This window comes from Sciurus vulgaris (assembly GCF_902686455.1).
Source record: "Sciurus vulgaris genome assembly, chromosome: 9".
NCBI classification, from domain to species: domain Eukaryota; kingdom Metazoa; phylum Chordata; class Mammalia; order Rodentia; family Sciuridae; genus Sciurus; species Sciurus vulgaris.
The window spans coordinates 1,493,594-1,514,641 of record NC_136469.1 but is presented as its reverse complement, the minus strand read 5'-3'; the positions used below and the strand labels follow the sequence as shown (position 1 = coordinate 1,514,641).

Below are 21,048 nucleotides of genomic sequence, written 5' to 3'. Positions count from 1 at the left end.
TAGGCAGTGCTCTACCATCAGGTGTGTGCTGCAGTGGAACCCAGGTGTCAGCCTGCTAGGCAGTGCTCTTCCATCAGGTGTGTGCTGCAGTGGAACCCAGGTCTCAGCCTGCTAGGCAGTGCTCCACCATCAGGTGTGTGCTGCAGTGGAACCCAGGTCTCAGCCTGCTAGGCAGTGCTCCACCATCAGGTTTGTGGTGCAGTGGAACCCAGGTCTCAGCCTGCTAGGCAGTGCTCTTCCATCAGGTGTGTGCTGCAGTGGAACCCAGGTCTCAGCATGCTAGACAGTGCTCCACCATCAGGCGTGTGGTGCAGTGGAACCCAGGTGTCAGTCTGCTAGGCAGTGCTCTACCATCAGGTGTGTGGTGCATTGGAACCCAGGTCTCAGCATGCTTGACAGTGCTCCACCATCAGGTGTGTGCTGCAGTGGAACCCAGGTCTCAGCCTGCTAGGCAGTGCTCCACCATCAGGTGTGTGCTGCAGTGGAACCCAGGTGTCAGCCTGCTAGGCAGTGCTCTACCATCAGGTGTGTGGTGCATTGGAACCCAGGTCTCAGCATGTTAGACAGTGCTCCACCATCAGGTGTGTGCTGCAGTGGAACCCCGGTCTCAGCCTGCTAGGCAGTGCTCGACCATCAGGTGTGTGCTGCAGTGGAACCCAGGTCTCAGCATGCTAGACAGTGCTCCACCATCAGGTGTGTGGTCCAGTGGAACCCAGGTGTCAGCCTACTAGGCAGTGCTCCACAATCAGGTGTGTGCTGCAGTGGAACCCAGGTATCAGCCTGCTAGGCAGTGCTCTTCCATCAGGTGTGTGGTGCTGTGGAACCCAGGTTTCAGCCTCCTAGGCAGTGCTCTTCCATCAGGTGTGTGCTGCAGTGGAACCCAGGTGTCAGCCTGCAAGGCAGTGCTCTTCCATCAGGTGTGTGGTGCAGTGGAACCCAGGTCTCAGCCTCCTAGGCAGTGCTCTTCCATCAGGTGTGTGGTGCAGTGGGACCCAGGAGTCAGCCTGCTAGGCAGTGCTCTTCCATCAGGTGTGTGGTGCAGTGGAACCCAGGTCTCAGCCTGCTAGGCAGTGCTCTTCCATCAGGTTCGTGCTGCAGTGGAACCCAGGTCTCAGCCTCCTAGGCAGTGCTCTTCCATCAGGTGTGTGCTGCAATGGAACCCAGGTGTCAGCCTGCTAGGCAGTGCTCTTCCATCAGGTGTGTGGTGCAGTGGAACCCAGGTGTCAGCCGGCTAGGCAGTGCTCTTCCATCAGGTGTGTGCTGCAGTGGAACCCAGGTGTCAGCCTGTTAGGCAGTGCTCTTCCATCAGGTGTGTGCTGCAGTGGAACCCAGGTCTCAACCTCCTAGGCAGTGTTCTTCCATCAGGTGTGTGCTGCACTGGAACCCAGGAGTCAGCCTGCTAGACAGTGCTCCACCATCAGGTGTGTGGTGCAGTGGAACCCAGGTCTCAGCCTGCTAGGCAGTGCTCTTCCATCAGGTTTGTGCTGCAGTGGAACCCAGGTGTCAGCCTGCTAGGCAGTGCTCTTCCATCAGGTGTGTGCTGCAGTGGAACCCAGGTCTCAGCCTGCTAGGCAGTGCTCCACCATCAGGTGTGTGCTGCAGTGGAACCCAGGTCTCAGCCTGCTAGGCAGTGCTCTACCATCAGGTGTGTGGTGGAGTGGAACCCAGGTGTCAGCCTGCTAGGCAGTGCTCTTCCATCAGGTGTGTGCTGCAGTGGAACCCAAGTCTCAGCCTGCTAGGCAGTGCTCTACCATCAGGTGTGTGGTGGAGTGGAACCCAGGTGTCAGCCTGCCTGGCAGTGCTCTTCCATCAGGTGTGTGCTGCAATGGAACCCAGGTGTCAGCCTGCTACGCAGTGCTCTTCCATCAGGTGTGTGCTGCAGTGGAACCCAGGTCTCAGCCTGCTAGGCAGTGCTCCACCATCAGGTGTGTGCTGCAGTGGAACCCAGGTCTCAGCCTGCTAGGCAGTGCTCTACCATCAGGTGTGTGGTGGAGTGGAACCCAGGTGTCAGCCTGCTAGGCAGTGCTCTTCCATCAGGTGTGTGGTGGAGTGGAACCCAGGTGTCAGCCTGCTAGGCAGTGCTCTTCCATCAGGTGTGTGCTGCAGTGGAACCCAGGTTTCAGCCAGCTAGGCAGTGCTCTTCCATCAGGTGTGTGGTGCAGTGGACCCCAGGTCTCAGCCTGCTAGACAGTGCTCCACCATCAGGTGTGTGGTGCATTGGAACCCAGGTCTCAGCCTGCTAGGCAGTGATCCACCATCAGGTGTGTGGTGCAGTGGAACCCAGGTCTCAGCCTGCTAGGCAGTGCTCCACCATCAGGTGTGTGGTGCAGTGGAACCCAGGTTTCAGCCTGCTAGGCAGTGCTCCACCATCAGGTGTGTGCTGCAGTGGAACCCGGGTGTCAGCGTGCTAGGCAGTGCTCCACCATCAAGTGTGTGCTGCAGTGGAACCCAGGTGTCAGCGTGCTAGGCAGTGCTCCACCATCAGGTGTGTGCTGCAGTGGAACCCAGGTCTCAGCCTGCTAGGCAGTGCTCCACCATCAGGTGTGTGCTGCAGTGGAACCCAGGTCTCAGCCTGCTAGGCAGTGCTCCACCATCAGGTGTGTGGTGCAGTGGAATCCAGGTGTCAGCGTGCTAGGCAGTGCTCTACCATCAGGTGTGTGGTGCAGTGGAACCCAGGTCTCAGCGTGCTAGGCAGTGCTCCACCATCAGGTGTGTGGTGCAGTGGAACCCAGGTCTCAGCCTGCTAGACAGTGCTCCACCATCAGGTGTATGGTGCAGTGGAACCCAGGTGTCAGCCTGCTAGGCAGTGCTCCACCATCAGGTGTGTGGTGCATTGGGACCCAGGTGTCAGCCTGCTAGACAGTGCTCTACCATCAGGTGTGTGGTGCAGTGGAACCCAGGTCTCAGCCTGCTACACAGTGCTCTACCATCAGGTGTGTGGTGCAGTGGAACCCAGGTCTCAGCCTGCTAGGCAGTGCTCTTCCATCAGGTGTGTGCTGCAGTGGAACCCAGGTCTCAGCCTGCTAGGTAGTGCTCTTCTATCAGGTGTGTGCTGCAGTGGAACCTGGTGTCAGTCTGCTAGGCAGTGCTCTTCCATCAGGTGTGTGCTGCAGTGGAACCCAGGTCTCAGCCTCCTAGGCAGTGTTCTTCCATCAGGAGTGTGCTGCACTGGAACCCAGGAGTCACCCTGCTAGACAGTGCTCCACCATCAGGTGTGTGGTGCAGTGGAACCCAGGTCTCAGCCTGCTAGGCAGTGCTCTTCCATCAGGTGTGTGCTGCAGTGGAACCCAGGTGTCAGCCTGCTAGGCAGTACTCTTCCATCAGGTGTGTGCTGCAGTGGAACCCGGGTCTCAGCCTGCTAGGCAGTGCTCTTCCATCAGGTGTGTGCTGCAGTGGAACCCGGGTCTCAGCCTGCTAGGCAGTGCTCTACCATCAGGTGTGTGCTGCAGTGGAACCCAGGTCTCTGCCTGCTAGACAGTGCTCTACCATCAGGTGTGTGCTGCAGTGGAACCCAGGTCTCAGCATCCTAGGCAGTGCTCTTCCATCAGGTGTGTGCTGCAGTGGAACCCAGGTGTCAGCCTGCTAGGCAGTGCTCTTCCATCAGGTGTGTGCTGCAGTGGAACCCAGGTCTCAGCCTGCTAGGCAGTGCTCTTCCATCAGGTGTGTGCTGCAGTGGAACCCAGGTGTCAGCCTGCTAGGCAGTGCTCTTCCATCAGGTGTGTGCTGCAGTGGAACCCAGGTCTCAGCCTCCTAGGCAGTGCTCTTCCATCAGGTGTGTGCTGCAGTGGAACCCAGGTGTCAGCCTGCTAGGCAGTGCTCTTCCATCAGGTGTGTGCTGCAGTGGAACCCAGGTCTCAGCCTGCTAGACAGTGCTCCACCATCAGGTGTGTGCTGCAGTGGAACCCAGGTCTCAGCCTGCTAGGCAGTGCTCCACCATCAGGTTTGTGGTGCAGTGGAACCCAGGTCTCAGCCTGCTAGGCAGTGCTCTTCCATCAGGTGTGTGCTGTAGTGGAACCCAGGTCTCAGCCTGCTAGACAGTGCTCCACCATCAGGTGTGTGCTGCAGTGGAACCCAGGTCTCAGCCTACTAGGCAGTGCTCTTCCATCAGGTGTGTGCTGCAGTGGAACCCAGGTCTCAGCCTGCTAGGCAGTGCTCTTCCATCAGGTGTGTGGTGCTGTGGAACCCAGGTCTCAGCCTCCTAGACAGTGCTCTTCCATCAGGTGTGTGCTGCAGTGGAACCCAGGTGTCAGCCTGCAAGGCAGTGCTCTTCCATCAGGTGTGTGGTGCAGTGGAACCCAGGTCTCAGCCTACTAGGCAGTGCTCTTCCATCAGGTGTGTGCTGCAGTGGAACCCAGGTCTCAGCCTCCTAGGCAGTGCTCTTCCATCAGGTGTGTGGTGCAGTGGGACCCAGGTCTCAGCCTCCTAGGCAATGCTCTTCCATCAGGTGTGTGCTGCAGTGGAACCCAGGTATCGGCCTGCTAGGCAGTGCTCTTCCATCAGGTGTGTGGTGCTGTGGAACCCAGGTCTCAGCCTCCTAGGCAGTGCTCTTCCATCAGGTGTGTGCTGCAGTGGAACCCAGGTGTCAGCCTGCAAGGCAGTGCTCTTCCATCAGGTGTGTGGTGCAGTGGAACCCAGGTCTCAGCCTCCTAGGCAGTGCTCTTCCATCAGGTGTGTGGTGCAGTGGGACTCAGGTCTCAGCCTGCTAGGCAGTGCTCTTCCATCAGGTGTATGGTGCAGTGGAACCCAGGTCTCAGCCTGCTAGGCAGTGCTCTTCCATCAGGTTCGTGCTGCAGTGGAACCCAGGTCTCAGCCTCCTAGGCAGTGCTCTTCCATCAGGTGTGTGCTGCAATGGAACCCAGGTGTCAGCCTGCTAGGCAGTGCTCTTCCATCAGGTGTGTGGTGCAGTGGAACCCAGGTGTCAGCCGGCTAGGCAGTGCTCTTCCATCAGGTGTGTGCTGCAGTGGAACCCAGGTGTCAGCCTGCTAGGCAGTGCTCTTCCATCAGGTGTGTGCTGCAGTGGAACCCAGGTCTCAACCTCCTAGGCAGTGTTCTTCCATCAGGTGTGTGCTGCACTGGAACCCAGGAGTCAGCCTGCTAGGCAGTGCTCCACCATCAGGTGTGTGGTGCATTGGAACCCAGGTCTCAGCCTGCTAGGCAGTGCTCCACCATCAGGTGTGTGGTGCAGTGGAACCCAGGTGTCAGCGTGCTAGGCAGTGCTCTACCATCAGGTGTGTGGTGCAGTGGAACCCAGGTCTCAGCGTGCTAGGCAGTGCTCCACCATCAGGTGTGTGGTGCAGTGGAATCCAGGTCTCAGCCTGCTAGACAGTGCTCCACCATCAGGTGTATGGTGCAGTGGAACCCAGGTGTCAGCCTGCTAGGCAGTTCTCCACCATCAGGTGTGTGGTGCATTGGGACCCAGGTGTCAGCCTGCTAGACAGTGCTCTACCATCAGGTGTGTTGTGCAGTGGAACCCAGGTCTCAGCCTGCTACACATTGCTCTACCATCAGGTGTGTGGTGCAGTGGAACCCAGGTCTCAGCCTGCTAAACAGTGCTCCACCATCAGGTGTGTGGTGCATTGGGACCCAAGTGTCAGCCTGCTAGGCAGTACTCCAGCATCAGGTGTGTGGTGCAGTGGAACCCAGGTCTCAGCCTGCTAGACAGTGCTCTACCATCAGGTGTGTGCTGCAATGGAACCCAGGTCTCAGCCTGGTAGACAGTGCTCTACCATCACGTGTGTGCTGCAGTGGAACCCAGGTCTCAGCATGCTAGGCAGTGCTCCACCATCAGGTGTGTGCTGCAGTGGAACCTAGGTCTCAGCATGCTAGGCAGTACTCTACCATCAGGTGTGTGCTGCAGTGGAACCCAGGTGTCAGCCTGCTAGGCAGTGCTCTTCCATCAGGTGTGTGGTGCATTGGAAACCAGGTCTCAGCATGCTAGACAGTGCTCCACCATCAGTCGTGTGGTGCAGTGGAACCCAGGTGTCAGTCTGCTAGGCAGTGCTCTACCATCAGGTGTGTGGTGCATTGGAACCCAGGTCTCAGCATGCTTGACAGTGCTCCACCATCAGGTGTGTGCTGCAGTGGAACCCAGGTCTCAGCCTGCTAGGCAGTGCTCCACCATCAGGTGTGTGGTGCAGTGGAACCCAGGTGTCAGTCTGCTAGGCAGTGCTCTACCATCAGGTGTGTGGTGCATTGGAACCCAGGTCTCAGCATGCTAGACAGTGCTCCACCATCAGGTGTGTGCTGCAGTGGAACCCAGGTCTCAGCCTGCTAGACAGTGCTCCACCATCAGGTGTGTGGTGCAGTGGAACCCAGGTGTCAGCGTGCTAGGCAGTGCTCTACCATCAGGTGTGTGGTGCAGTGGAACCCAGGTTTCAGACTGCTAGGCAGTGCTCCACCATCAGGTGTGTGCTGCAGTGGAACCCCGGTCTCAGCCTGCTAGGCAGTGCTCGACCATCAGGTGTGTGCTGCAGTGGAACCCAGGTCTCAGCATGCTAGACAGTGCTCCACCATCAGGTGTGTGGTCCAGTGGAACCCAGGTGTCAGCCTACTAGGCAGTGCTCCACAATCAGGTGTGTGCTGCAGTGGAACCCAGGTCTCAGCCTGCTAGGCATTGCTCCACCATCAGGTGTGTGCTGCAGTGGAACCCAGGTGTTCGCGTGCTAGGCAGTGCTCCACCATCAGGTGTGTGCTGCAGTGGAACCCAGGTCTCAGCCTGCTAGGGAGTGCTCCACCATCAGGTGTGTGCTGCAGTGGATCCCAGGTCTCAGCGTGCTAGACAGTGCTCCACCATCAGATGTGTGGTGCAGTGGAACCCAGGTCTCAGCCTGCTAGGCAGTGCTCCACCATCAGGTGTGTACTGCAGTGGACCCCAGGTCTCAGCCTGCTAGACAGTGCTCCACCATCAGGTGTGTGCTGCAGTGGAACCCAGGTCTCAGCCTGCTAGGCAGTGCTCCACCATCAGGTGTGTGGTGCAGTTTAACCCAGGTCTCAGCCTGCTAGGCAGTGCTCCACCATCAGGTGTGTGGTGCAGTTTAACCCAGGTCTCAGCCTGCTAGACAGTGCTCCACCATCAGGTGTGTGCTGCAGTGGACCCCAGGTCTCAGCCTGCTAGGCAGTGCTCCACCATCAGGTGTGTGGTGCAGTGGAACCCAGGTGTCAGCCTTCTAGGCAGTGCTCCACCATCAGGTGTGTGCTGCAGTGGACCCCAGGTCTCAGCCTGCTAGGCAGTGCTCCACCATCAGGTGTGTGGTGCAGTTTAACCCAGGTCTCAGCCTGCTAGGCAGTGCTCCACCATCAGGTGTGTGGTGCAGTTTAACCCAGGTCTCAGCCTGCTAGGCAGTGCTCCACCATCAGGTGTGTGGTGCAGTGGAACCCACGTGTCAGCGTGCTAGACAGTGCTCCACCATCAGGTGTGTGGTGCAGTGGACCCCAGGTCTCAGCCTGCTAGGCAGTGCTCCACCATCAGGTGTGTGTTGCAGTCGACCCCAGGTCTCAGCCTGCTAGGCAGTGCTCCACCATCAGGTGTGTGGTGCAGTGGAACCCAGGTGTCAGCCTGCTAGGCAGTGCTCTTCCATCCGGTGTGTGCTGCAGTGGACCCCAGGTCTCAGCCTGCTAGGTAGTGCTCCACCATCAGGTGTGTGGTGCAGTGGAACCCAGGTCTCAGCCTGCTAGGACGTGCTCCACCATCAGGTGTGTGCTGCAGTGGAACCCAGGTCTCAGCCTGCTAGGCAGTGCTCCACCATCAGGTGTGTGCTGCAGTGGAACCCAGGTCTCAGTCTGCTAGTCAGTGCTCCACCATCAGGTGTGTGCTGCAGTGGAACCCAGGTCTCAGCCTGCTAGGCAGTGCTCCACCATCAGGTGTGTGCTGCAGTGGAACCCAGGTCTCAGCCTGCTAGGCAGTGCTCCACCATCAGGTGTGTGCTGCAGTGGAACCCAGGTCTCAGCCTGCTAGGCAGTGGTCCACCATCAGGTGTGTGCTGCAGTGGAACCCAGGTCTCAGTCTGCTAGTCAGTGCTCCACCATCAGGTGTGTGCTGCAGTGGAACCCAGGTCTCAGCCTGCTAGGCAGTGCTCCACCATCAGGTGTGTGCTGCAGTGGAACCCAGGTCTCAGCCTGCTAGGCAGTGGTCCACCATCAGGTGTGTGCTGCAGTGGAACCCAGGTCTCAGCCTGCTAGGACGTGCTCCACCATCAGGTGTGTGCTGCAGTGGAACCCAGGTCTCAGCCTGCTAGGCAGTGCTCCACCATCAGGTGTGTGCTGCAGTGGAACCCAGGTCTCAGTCTGCTAGTCAGTGCTCCACCATCAGGTGTGTGCTGCAGTGGAACCCAGGTCTCAGCCTGCTAGGCAGTGCTCCACCATCAGGTGTGTGCTGCAGTGGACCCAGGTCTCAGTCTGCTAGTCTGTGCTCCACCATCAGGTGTGTGCTGCAGTGGAACCCAGGTCTCAGCCTGCTAGGACGTGCTCCACCATCAGGTGTGTGCTGCAGTGGAACCCAGGTCTCAGCCTGCTAGGCAGTGCTCCACCATCAGGTGTGTGCTGCAGTGGAACCCAGGTCTCAGCCTGCTAGGCAGTGGTCCACCATCAGGTGTGTGGTGCAGTTGAACCCAGGTCTCAGCCTGCTAGGACGTGCTCCACCATCAGGTGTGTGCTGCAGTGGAACCCAGGTCTCAGCCTGCTAGTCAGTGCTCCACCATCAGGTGTGTGCTGCAGTGGAACCCAGGTCTCAGCCTGTAGGACGTGCTCCACCATCAGGTGTGTGCTGCAGTGGAACCCAGGTCTCAGCCTGCTAGTCAGTGCTCCACCATCAGGTGTGTGGTGCAGTGGAACCCAGGTCTCAGCCTGCTAGGCAGTGCTCTACCATCAGGTGTGTGGTGCAGTGGAACCCAGGTGTCAGCCTGCTGGGACGTGCTCTCTGCTGGGTTACACTCCTCCCTTTCCTTCACTCTTTTTGTCTCCTCCTTCTCCTTTTCTCACCTTCTCCTTTTCCTCTCCTTCTCCTCCTCCTTCTTTCTTCTTTCTTCTTTTTCTTTCATTATCATTCACCTCTTCTTTTATTCTCTGTACTCCCAGTCATCGTACGTCCTGTTGTCGGATGTTTGGGTCCTTTTGGGTCCTCTTCTCCAAGCCCACCCCTTTGTCTTTTAGGTCCACAAATGTCTGAACTCTACTAAACCATCCTGCACCTTTAAATCTAAGTATCATTGTTAACTGTACTGTTGTCACAAACAGTACGTGCTTCCTAGAACGTCTTAGTCCTCAATGGTATGTAATATGCCTCACCTGTGTCCAGCTCAGAAATAGTCCCCAGGCTCCATGACTCTGGCCCGTGACCGTGATCTGATTCCCACAGCTTTGGTCAGTTTCCTCGCTGAGAGTTAACAGGGTTCCAGGTGTTGCAAGTGGAAATGTCATACTAGACAAGAAATGAACATCAGGTGACCCTTGACTGCCTGTGGCTTTGTGAGAGGAGTCCAGAGGTGGGCAGAAGTGAGCTTCAGGCAGCTCCGGGGCGTTGCCCAGGCTGGTTGGGAACTTTTTGCTGTGCTGTCTTCCCGGAGCATGAGAGACCTTGTCGTGAGGAGAGTCAGCAGAGCCTAGGGAGAGGTCCTTTCCATCTGGATTCTGTCTTTTCATGATTAACAGCTCAGGGAACCCCTGGGCTTGCACGCCAGCTTTGTGGGGATCTGCTGCAGTTCTCATGGTCTCCTGCTGATGTTCTTCCTTGGTGTTTCATCAGCTGCTTCTGTGAATGGCTGGGAGGGACCAAGCAGCGTGGGCTGTCAGCAAGGACGTGGCTGGGCTTGCTGTGCGGCGTGGCATCCTGGCATGGACTCCAGGGCCGTAGGAACATGCACCTTTCTTTTTCAGCTCATTCTGCCAGATTCCATGAAGATATTGCCAGTGTACATGAACTCCTTGCTGAAAAGCTGCGTGCTGCTCAGCAGGCCCGACACCCCCACAGACGAGCGGGCGTTCCAGAGGCAGCTGGTCATGACCATGGGAGTGGCGGACTCTCAGCTCTTCTTCTACCCACAGCTCCTGCCAATCGTAAGCTGCTCTGGGAGGAGAGCCTTCTGCTAGGCGGAAACCGGAGGCTGCAGCGCCCACAGCACATGCAGGGCGGCTTGAGCAAGTCGCACGTGTGCAGGACACACAGAGGTGTCTGGAGGGCAGCAGTGCAGCCGCTGGCTCCCTGACGGGCTCACAGCACTCTCTCCTCTCCTCCCTCCACTGTGCATCCTGGGCAGGTGCATGGAGAGCCACAGCAAGGCCAGGCTCCTAACCCAGCTGTGGAAGGGCTGCAGCATCAGACAGCCTGGGCACGTGAGCATGGGATCACACACGCCTGCACTCACACACACGTGGGATCTCAGGTGCACACACGTGTCCGTTGTGCGTACAGACATCACGTGAGCACATGTCCATGATGTGTACAGAATTGTACTGCACGTGTGCTCATCGTGTGACTGGGGCATCACGTGCATGTGTGTGTTCATGTGCACATGTGCACACGTTTACCAGATCTCACGGGCAAACGTGTGCACCACCTGCACACATTTGTTGTGTGTCTAGATCCCACATGCATGTGCCTTTCGTGTGTGGGAGATGCCGTGTGCACACACATTCACCGTGTGTTTGGGATCACACGCATACGCTTCCTCCTGTTAGGGTGTGAATGTCTAGGGGTCTGGTCATCCGATGAGATCAGCAGCACTGGCCTGGCTCGAGTGCAGTCAGGGCTAACAGCTAACTTCCCAGACTGAAAGTTCTCCCCTCTGCTCCTGCTTATGCCTGGACAGCCTCTGTGTGGCCAGGTCTTTCCCTGAGGCCCAGCAGGTCAGACTGGCGGTGTGAGGCAGGGCCCTGGGGAGGGGCCCTGAGGCTAATGCAGGTGGAATAGGAAACCACAGTTCCTTCTGTCTTTATGACTGGCAGAAGTGGATCTTCAGCTAGAGCTGGACAGTCCAGTCCTCAGAGTAGAAAGAGTGGGAATCTGTAGGCCACAACACCACCTCTCCTCAGAAATGCCTGGCAAGCCACCTGCAGCCAGCCTTGGGCTCACCCCTGAGCAGAACCCAGTCTCCTCGTTCCTCCGTTGTCTCCTCATGGCCAGGAGCCTGTCCTCACCCTCTCCTCACTCCCACCCTTCCAGTGTCCCTTCTCCAGCCAGCTGGTGCTTCCCCTGCCTGGGAGCTCATGCTCTCCCGAGTGGTCTGGAGTGCAGGAACTGAGAGTCACCTTTCTGTGTAATCTGCGTCTCTGCAGTCTGGTCTTCTCTTCCTAAGTGTCATCTATACACCAGTCACCTTAAAGCCTTTCAGGAGGCCTCGACTGCCCTCCAGTTCCATTGGTCCCATTGCCTGCTGTGTGTCTCTCTCCTGGGATATGACCTCAAAGCCCAATCTGCCCCCCTGCCCCAGCTGCCTCCCTGCCCCTCCCTTCTGCCCCAGCTGCCTTCCTGCCCCTCCCTTCTGCCCCAGCTGCCTCCCTGCCCCTCCCTTCTGCCCCAGCTGCCTCCCTGCCCCTCCCCTGCCCCAGCTGCCTCCCTGCCTCTCCCCCTGCCCCAGCTGACTCCCTGCTCCTCCCTTCTGCCCCAGCTGCCTCCCTGCCCCTCCCCCTGCCCCAGCTGCCTTCCTGCCCCTCCCTTCTGCCCCAGCTGCCTCCCTGCCCCTCCCTTCTGCCCCAGCTGCCTCCCTGCCCCTCCCCTGCCCCAGTTGCCTCCCTGCCTCTCCCCCTGCCCCAGCTGCCTCCCTGCCCCTCCCTCCCGCCCCAGCTGCCTCCCTGCCCCTCCTCCTGCCCCAGCTGCCTCCCTGCCCCTCCCTTCTGCCCCAGCTGCCTCCCTGCCCCTCCCCCTTGCCCCCAGCTGCCTCCCTGCCCCTCCCCCTTGCCCCCAGCTGCCTCCCTGCCCCTCCCTCTTGCCCCCAGCTGCCTCCCTGCCCCTCTCCCTTGCTCCAGCTGCCTCCCTGCCCCTCCCTTCTGCCCCAGCTGCCTCCCTGCCCCTCCCCTGCCCCAGCTGCCTCCCTGCCTCTCCCTCCTGCTCCCGCCCCTCCCACATGCCCAGCTCCCTCCTGTCTCCTGACCTCTGCTTCCTCCTCCAGGTCCTCAGGCTGCAGTCTGGGAGACTGGCAGCCTTCCCTGCGGTCCTCTCCCTCATACCCGCACACCTCTAGCAAGCTGTCCAGAGCCTCCCTCCCTGCCCCTTGTCTGCCTCAGTGTACATGCAGTCCAGAGCCTCCCACTCTGTGCCTGTTCCACCAGATCCCAGGGTGCCCTCCCTCCTCCACTAACAAGTTCCTGCTGCATGCTCCCTCTCCTTGCGCCTGCTAAATACCATCAGCTCATGTCTGCAGGAGTGCACCCACATGTCCCCTCTCAGGGGGAGCCAGGGCTTCTGGTCCCTGGCCACTGGCCCTTGTATTCTGCTGCCCTCCTTTCTCAGCCTCCTCTTGCTGGCCCTCAAACCCTCATCAGCTCTTGCCCAGGACCTTTGAGTGGCTCTTCCATCCACAGTGTCTTCTAGATGTTCCCCCAGCTCACTTCCCACCTCCTTGGGCCTGCACGCAAGCCCACCTGCCTCCCTGGAACACCTCTTCCACCCGGTGCTCCCAGAGCCCTTCTCCGTTCTCTGCTTCCTAGCTCTGACCCCCACCCACAATGCTGCCTGTGTTCCTGTTTCCTGCCCTGGCTGTAAGACACCTTCCACCAGATGTCCTGGGGCAGGAGGGAGGGGCGGGAGGCAGGTGGGCAGCATCTCTGGGCACTCAGGGGAAAGGGAGGGAGGGAGAAGAACCGGCAGGGCAGGAGGGCGGCCTCTCGACCCCACCTCTCCTGCGCAGCACACCTTGGATGTCAAGAGCACAGCCTTACCTGCTGCCGTCCGCTGCTCCGAGTCCCGCCTCTCAGAAGGAGGGGTCTTCCTGCTGGCCAACGGTCTGAACATGTTCTTGTGGTTGGGAGTGAGCAGCCCACCCGAGCTGATCCAAGGGATTTTTAACGTGCCGTCTCTTGCACACGTCAATACAGATATGGTAAGAGCCTTCCACTGTTTTTATAGTAATATACAAAATGTAAATTCTTAAATAAATGCTGTCTGCAATTTTATAGCACAAAGAAGAAAACAATAAGACTTAGTTTTGTATAAGAATGAGAAGTTCATGATTTCATAAAACCGCCGTTAGCCGATGTGAAAACATTTGGACAGTGGGTCATCACGGTGACTGGGTGACTGACAGAACAGGCAGCACTGCAGAGTGTGCTTGGTGCTAGCAGAACACTCAGAACAGTCACAGATGCTCGGCGGGTGCAGATGACATCAGATAGAGTCACAGAAACAAACCCCCCTTCTGTTAAGATCACAGCAAGAAATCCTGGGTCTGCTGTGGGAACAACTGCAGATGTCTGTCTTGAAAGTAGTTCAGGAGCCGGCAGCTGCCGCTGGCTGGAGAGTGGAGCTCGCTGTGAGCGGCTCACACGGGTGCCGCGACTGTGGCGCGGGGACCCAGGACCTCATTCAGGCCGCGGCGGGTGGCTCGTTTCTGGGCATCACACCTGATTTCTGTCTGAATGTACAGGTAGTATCTACAGCATCGTGAAGATCGGGCAGGGCCGAACTCCAAGGCTAAAAGGCAGGAGGTCAATGCCGTCCACAGGAATGTCAGTCTGTGTGGCGTCCAGGTGTCACCAAAAGACCGGTCAGGTTAAGGTTCACAGACAGTAGTCTGCCTGTGGCTGAAAGTAAAGAATGGTTAGAAATGCAGTTTTCAAAAAATATAAAACAAAACTAAGATTCAGTAGGCAAGAACTGCATCCAAGAGGTTTGTAAGATTTAAGAAAGACCCTCTCGTATCATGAGTACAGGCTCAGAGCCGAAAGAACACGCTTGCAAGACAGCCCGTCTCTCCACCAGAGCAGCGGGTTGGCCGTTTGTGCTTCTGCCAACACACTCCCGTCTCACCTTCGCCCAGCAGTGGAACAGAGTCAGGGCCCAGGGCAGGCCTTGGCTTTAGAGGAGTAGGCGCCTGAGACAGGCACAGAGGCAGACTCAGAGTCTGGGCAGCAGGACGCACATGAGGGAGCAGGGTGCCTGGGACATGGGCAGGGTCTTCTCCCAGGCCTTGGAGCTCTGCAGGGAGCTTCCTGCTGCCTCCAGTGACTCTGGGGCCTGGGCATCTGAGAAGGAAGCCTTGGCGCCCTGGAGGCCAGGTACAGCTGGACTGGCCCCCAAACAGCAGCTGGACTTCTGGGACCTCCAAAGCCACACACCCTGGAGAAGCGGGTGCCTGGGCCTGGCTGCGCTGTGGGCACGGTGGCCCCGGGCAGCACCTCCCAGGCAGCCTCCAAAGGCGCAGCCCCGCTCTGCTAACTGGAGAAGGCACTGACCCTTCACGGGAGGTGGCCCCAGGGTCCTCGTGTAAAGCACACCGCGTGTCACCAGGGATGTGCCTGTCAGGTCCAGAAAGGGAGGTCCACTCTCAAGAGACAGAGACATTGGCTGGCTGGTGAGAGCGTCTGCCCACTAACCGAGCCACCTTCCCTTCACCCCCCACTTTGATTTTCTGGTAAACCGAGGCAGTGGTCCCCTTGGCATTAGAGGTGTTTTCCACGCTCTCAGCCCCTTGCTGGCAGCATTGTGAACTGCTCTCAACCTTGGTCTCCTTGAACCCAGACGCAGCTGCCTGCGGTGGGAAGCCCGCACTCCCAGCAGCTCCGGACGGTAATGGGCATCATCCAGCGGAAGAGGCCGTACTCCATGAAGGTAGGAGCCCCTCTCCTTTCCTCAAGCTCCACTGTCCCTGAGACTTTGGGAGGTATGTGTTCTGTGACCCTCAAGCTCCACTGTCCCTGAGACTTCCGGAAGTATGTGTTCTGTGACTTCATGACGTGATCAGCATATCAACCTGCTGGGCTGGCACATGCCCAGAGCTCCAAGTGTGTGATGGCCCAGACCCTGGTGGCACAGGGGCCCAGGAGCCCTGGCCAGCCTGACGTCATCTTTTCTTGAGTACCATTCAGAAATTCATGACACTTGCATTTTTTTTTAAATAAAGGGGTGGAACTGAGGTAAACTGAACCAGTGAGCCACCTGAAGCCTCTAGCATGCATCTGGGTCAACACAGAACCTTCCAGAACTGTGTCCATACCCTCTGTTACCTGCTGCAGTTTGCTTTAAGGGCAGGACCTGGAGGTGGCTGAGGAGGTCACATCTGGGCCACTTGAGCAAGCCAGTCCTCCTAGTGAGCAGGCACACAGGAAGCTAGGGAGGCCTGTGACCACATTCCGTCCCACTCCACAAGGCCACCTCCCCCAGTACAAAGGCAAAGAAGGAAGTGGAGGTCCCTCCTGTTCACCCAGTGTTGCCCCTCGTTAGGATGGGCGAGCCCTTGAGGAGCCACCTCCCTGTGCAGCACTGGACAGCCCGCCCACCCATCCTGACCGGTGCAGGAGTGGGCAGCCTCCGTGCTGGAGCAAGAGTCCACTCCTGGTTCTCTCAGCCCCTCCGTCCATGGCCAGGCATTGCCAGAGGACACCGTGTGGTGGTCACCCTGTGAGAACCCAGGCAGAACTGAATGCCCCGCAAGATGAGCCATACCAGCTTCTCCACTGACCTCCATGGAGGAAGCAAACTTTAAGGACATGGGCCCCGGGGTCCTCCTTCCTCAGGCCCCATTCGCAGCCTTGGCTTGAGCCGCACTTGTGAAACAGGACCGCACTGCGCTGCCCAGCCTGGCAGCCCATGGCGCGCGGAGCGAGTAGGCGCAGCGTGCCAGGAGAGTGCGAAGTCCTTCAGATGCAGCTCCAGAACTCCTCGGGAGAGGTCTCCACAGGGCAGCCCCCAGTGCAGCAGGACGCACGCGCCGCCTGGCCTCCCGCGAGGACTGGCGCCCGCCACGCAGGCAGCAGTCGCAGTGCCACTGTCGTGCCACGCGGACCCCACAGCCACCACCCAGGGCGAGAGCCAGCTGCTCACGTCATGCCGGGCACCGGGACTGCTCTTTTCTGTGGCACTTGACAGCGACTCAGAGCAAATGAAAACATGCTTTTAGAAAGTGAAGACTTAACAGGAAGCTGGGCACGGTGGTGCCACTCGAGAGGCTGAGGCAGGAGGACCCCAAGTTCAAAACCAGCCTCAGCGAAAGTGAGACCCTGTCTCTAAAAAAAATACAGAATAGGGCTGGGGATGCGGCTCAGTGGTCAGTGCCTCTGAGCTCAATCCCCAGCACCAAAAAGAAAAAGATTTAAAAAAGACTGAAGGGGAGGAAACAAGTTGGAATGGAGGTATCAACAATAAAATCCAACCACGTCCCAGGGAGTGAGCAGGGCGCGGGGCCACAGTCATGGTGTGATTGAGGGTCTTATTAGGCCAGAGCAGTAGGAAGCTCACCAGCCTCAGGCACAGGTCAAAGCAGCAGGTCAGAAGGATCCTGCTTTCCCAGAGCAGATGAGGCCAGGGTGGGAGGCCGGCCGGCTCACAGGCCCGGGCCTGGGGAGGGTCAGTTCTGCCCCTCGGCTCTCTGCAGGAAGCCTGCTTACCCGTGGAGCTGCCTCTCAGCTGTGAAGAGCTGCCCCTCGTGAGGTGCAGCAGGTCCTGTGAAAGGGCTCTTTCCTCCTACCTGTTCTGTGCACAAGGCCTTCGGCCACGTAGATTCAGAATTTTTTTAAAAAAAGAGCAACAAGCCCAATGATAGGATAGGTCTGAGATGACATCAAGATTACGAACACCCTGAGAAGCCATGAATCGGGGCTCAGAATCTGGAGTTTCGTTTCCCCGGGCCTCTTGGCATGAAGCTTGGAGTCCTCCTCCGATGCTGCGCTGCATCCCCACCAGTCTGTTTCCCTTGAGGCCCTCTGTGCAGGACAGAGCCGTTCCCGCTCCCGTGGGGTCACTGTGCCGCCACTGCAGAGGCTCTTCCCGTTTTCCTTTCCACGGCTGGGAAGTACGTGTGGCTGTGACTTGTCCTAGCAGCACGGCCCTGAAGCACTGGGCCAGGCAGGGAGTAGCCTCCACCACCCCCACATCGGGCCATCCTCTCCCTGTCCAGTCTCCCTCGCCTCCTCGCTGTTACACCTGCCTCCAGTTGGCTGCCCCATGCTGATCTGCACCATCACAGGGTCACATTGCCTTAAAGTCAAATGTCCCGGAGCCCCTGCCTCCTAAAGCCTGTTGCCGTCATAAGCCAGCCGGCCCCAGCTCGGGCCTGGGAATTGAAGGCCACGCACAGCTCGCCCCGTGGGAGGCTCTCCAAGGGCACTGTGCTTGGTTGGCCCCTAACCGCTGCCTTGTTTCCTCAGCTCACCATAGTGAAGCAGCGGGAGCAGCCGGAGGCGGCCTTCCGCCAGCTCCTGGTGGAGGACCGGGGGCTGCACGGAGGCTCGTCCTACGTGGATTTTCTCTGCTGTGTCCACAAGGAGATATGCCAGCTGCTCAGCTAGCCGGGGCCAGCGGTCTCTGGGCACCCACGTTTCCAGAAGGCAGCAGGCTCACTCTGATGCCCGCCACCCTGCAGAGACGCGCTGGGGAGCGCAGAGAAGGCGCCTCGTGTCATTAAGCAAGAGCCTACTTCTGACTGCAGGGTTTTAATTTTAAAACTGATGCAGTTTGCATTTGATGAAGAGCAGTTTACAGAACATTCTCAATTTCCTTTCTTTGTGCTAGACATATAAATTATTTTTTAAACTGTATAGATTTGGGGTAAAAAATTGTCTTGGTTCCCCTCCTATTTCCAGTGAGGGGGAAAAACTTAATTTTTACATTATACCTAATTTTTTTAAACCACATAGCTCCATTGAACATACTTTTCAATGAAGATTTGCAGATTTTAATAACTTGGACTCTATCTAGTAGAACAATGTGTGCTCTACTTTTTTCATAATTATATATTGTCTTTATTTTCCAGTTGTTTTGTCTAAAAAACTGTCTTTATTAATATTCTTAATGGTTCTTTGTACAATTTCAGCAGTTTCTACCTGTACATAATGAATCTTTACCTGTAACAATAAATAACTTCATATAAAAATTCAATGTGTAGAATTACTTTTATGTATTGTGAGATTTTAAAAAACTGGATGAAGCACTAAGCAAACCAGGATAACAAAGTTATCTTTATTCAGGGTTGAGGACTGTTAGGCAATGAACCCAGGAAGTGTCAGAGACAGAAAGATAAAAGGGTACCTGAAGGCCTTGCTGCCCCTGGGGACCGTCAGTGGAAGCTGGTGCCACAGGACCACACTGATGGCACGTCAGGCGAGGAGGGGCTGAAGTAGGCCTCGGCCCGTCCCAACCCAGAGCAGGCGTGATGCTGCTGCGGTGGAACACGGGTCCTGTTCCAGGAGCTGCGGTGCCCACGAAGGCCTGAGCAGACTGACCCTGTTTCCAGCTCACTCGGAGCAGGCTGCAGGCGCCGAGCAGCGTCGGGCTGCATGGCTCCGTGGGGGCTGTTCATCAGCTGGCGGAGGCCGTGGGGCAAGGGCAGTGACGAGACACTGTCAGGATGGGCCCCAGGCCTACCATCGCTGCTTCAGGAGGACTGGACAGTTTAACAAGTGCTGCAGGCTCTGCGGCCTGTGTCCAGGACACACATGCCTGCCTGCCAGAGGCCCTGGGAACAGCAGCTGCCGAGGGTAGCTGGTCGCTGTCAGTGGTGGGAGACCGTGAATGTGATCTCGGGCTTCTTCAGTGCATTAGGAACCCAGCAGACAATGGGAATGCTGGCAATCTGGGTGGCCACTTGCCCAAAACAGGGTTGATCCACCTGCGGAGTCTAAGGCCTTCTGAAACAGTGCTCCTGCTCTGCAGCAGCGCCACAGGGCCGCGTGCAGCCCAGGCAGTCAGAACACTGGAGGCAGGAAGTGCACAGGCGTGTGGGCTGCTGCTAGGATCTTCCTTGCTAGGGCTTTCCTGAATGGGCCAGGGTGACAAGGGCTGGGATCAGTCCAGCTCCCAACTGGATTTGCTGCGGTGTCATGGATGTTTAATTGACCGAGCTCCTATCTTTAAGTAACAGTTTCAAGGATGAGATGCCAGAACCTCTGATGTATGAACCAAGGTGAGAATTCTGTTTTGAAGTCGCATCATTAGGAAGAGGTCACTCACTCAAGGCCATGTGACCTGCACTTCCTAGAGATCTACCCTAATGACAACAGGCTAAGAATAATTAAGAAAGATCTGTCAATGACTTTTCAGTTTGGCCAGATGAGAACATGTTTTATTAACATAATGAGGAGTCCAGATCCAATTCGAGCTTGAGTCTTTGAACATGGAAAATGACCTAAACTGGACTTGAGGGCTCCACCAGGAGGCACCACACGCCCTACCCCGGGCCTGCTGGGAAGTGAACGTCCACCCTGGGGCCCGCTCCTTCCCAGGCCCACCCAGTCACTGTGCAGTGGCCGCCTCCCTGTGGGTGTCATTTCTGAGCATGCAGCTTCCCAGGACTCGGGGGGCCACCCTGCACCACCCCAGCCCCTCTGCACTCCTCTCCTGTGCCTGTCCCTTCAGGAGGAACAGATGGTCCCTTTCCATTTGGGTTATTAATAAGGAGGTACAGTAAACCACTCTTCATATTTTAACAGGCTGTGTTTGGCAGCCCCTCCAAGGTGCCCTCAGTGCACTGCAGAGCTCTGCAGCTGCTGGCCACCTCCTGTAACCTACATGCTGTGGCTTCAAAGGTGATGGCTTCTTGTTCTTCCTCTTAGTAAATTTGATCGTTTATTTTTTTTTAATTTTTGGGTACTAGGGACTGAAGAACCTAGGGGTACCCTACCACTGATTCCCAGTCCTTTCTCTTTTTTACTTGAGACAGAGTCTTGCTCAGTTGCCCAGTCTGGCCTCCAACTTGTGATCCTCCTGCCTCAGCCTCCTCAGTTTCTAGGACTACGAGTGTGCACCACTGCACCAGGACAGGCTTTTGAACAAGCTGCTGTAGCTCCTTGAAAGACACACATTAGCGGAGATCAGCAGCGTCTAAAATAAGCTGCTATAACTAATGGAAGGCATAAATCAGCGGTGGAGATAAATGACACGCCTAGCAACATCCCTGCTGCAGATGCTCGCTGGAGCTCCAGGTCCCCTAGACAAGCCTGCTGGGCTTGGGCACAGGAGCTTTTCCTCCGCAGGGAGCCAAGGGCTCATAAGGCAGCAGCCCTGGTCCAGTCCCGCCCACCAGGTGCCCTGGCACCAAGTCAGACCCCATGCTGACCCTGCCCCCCCTCGTTTGACACTGACCTCTTGCACTGAGCTGCTTTTCACAATTGCCTGAGAAGAAGAGCAACTCGAAATTTATTTCTAGACTGAAAATGTGGGACGTGTAAATATAAAGAGGACCAAAAACTAGGCAAGGCCAGAATATGGACTTTCACTGAGACCTTCTTGAGTATCCGGCCTTCCTAAGGGAGAAGGCCGCTGAGCCAGGGTCCCTTCCAGCCTGCTGCTTGGAAGGCCAGACTGTCTCTCACAGGGACCAATTCTAGTCACACCTTGTTTCCCTTGACCCTCTCTCTCTCTTGCTCTTCTCTATTTATGGGGGGCTACTGTGCCCCAACTTCCAACAGACCAAAGAGCCATTCCTCTCCTCTGTAAGACTAATTATGAAGCGGCTCTCACAGGGCTTGGGCCACCAGCCACCAACAAGGTCCAGGTGTGGAACACGGGAGGGCCCTGCGCCAGCTCTTCTGAGGCCTGTCAGTGGGCACCTGGAACCTCTCAGTCCGCTGCATTCCCAGGTCAAGGTGACACGTCACTTCCACCTCCAGCTAGTTTATAATGTCATTTCAACAAACACGCTACCAACTGGGAGGCACAACACCTGTGTCAAGAAAGACACGGTCTGGGCTGGGGAGGCAGCTCGGTTAGTAAAGTGCTCGCCTGCACAGGGCCCTGGGTTCGATCCCCAGCGCCAAAAAAAAAAAAAAGGCAGACATGATGTAACGCTATCAAGACGCCCTGGAAAGCCAACCGGCTGAGCGGGCAAAGCCCGCCAGGCTTTAGGGTGTCCCTCTTTCTATCAGGCAGGCCTCTCCACCCGAGTCCCTCTCACGTGTGAGAACAGA

The 21,048-nt window shown here is 57.2% G+C and overlaps 1 protein-coding gene across 3 annotated transcripts in view; it reads left to right on the top strand.

The window, feature by feature from the left end:
• SEC24D (SEC24 homolog D, COPII coat complex component) overlaps nt 1-18,034 on the top strand; it is an 83,262-nt gene extending 65,228 nt beyond the window's left edge. For all 3 annotated transcript variants that reach the window (XM_079152903.1, XM_079152902.1, XM_079152901.1), the window contains 4 exons: nt 9,871-10,050; nt 12,840-13,031; nt 14,669-14,758; nt 17,293-18,034. In XM_079152903.1, coding sequence (XP_079009029.1) covers nt 9,871-10,050; nt 12,840-13,031; nt 14,669-14,758; nt 17,293-17,433 — 603 coding nt within the window. In that variant the 3' untranslated portion in view covers nt 17,434-18,034. The remainder of the gene's footprint in view (nt 1-9,870; nt 10,051-12,839; nt 13,032-14,668; nt 14,759-17,292) is intronic.
• The last annotated feature ends 3,014 nt before the right edge of the window (nt 18,035-21,048 follow it).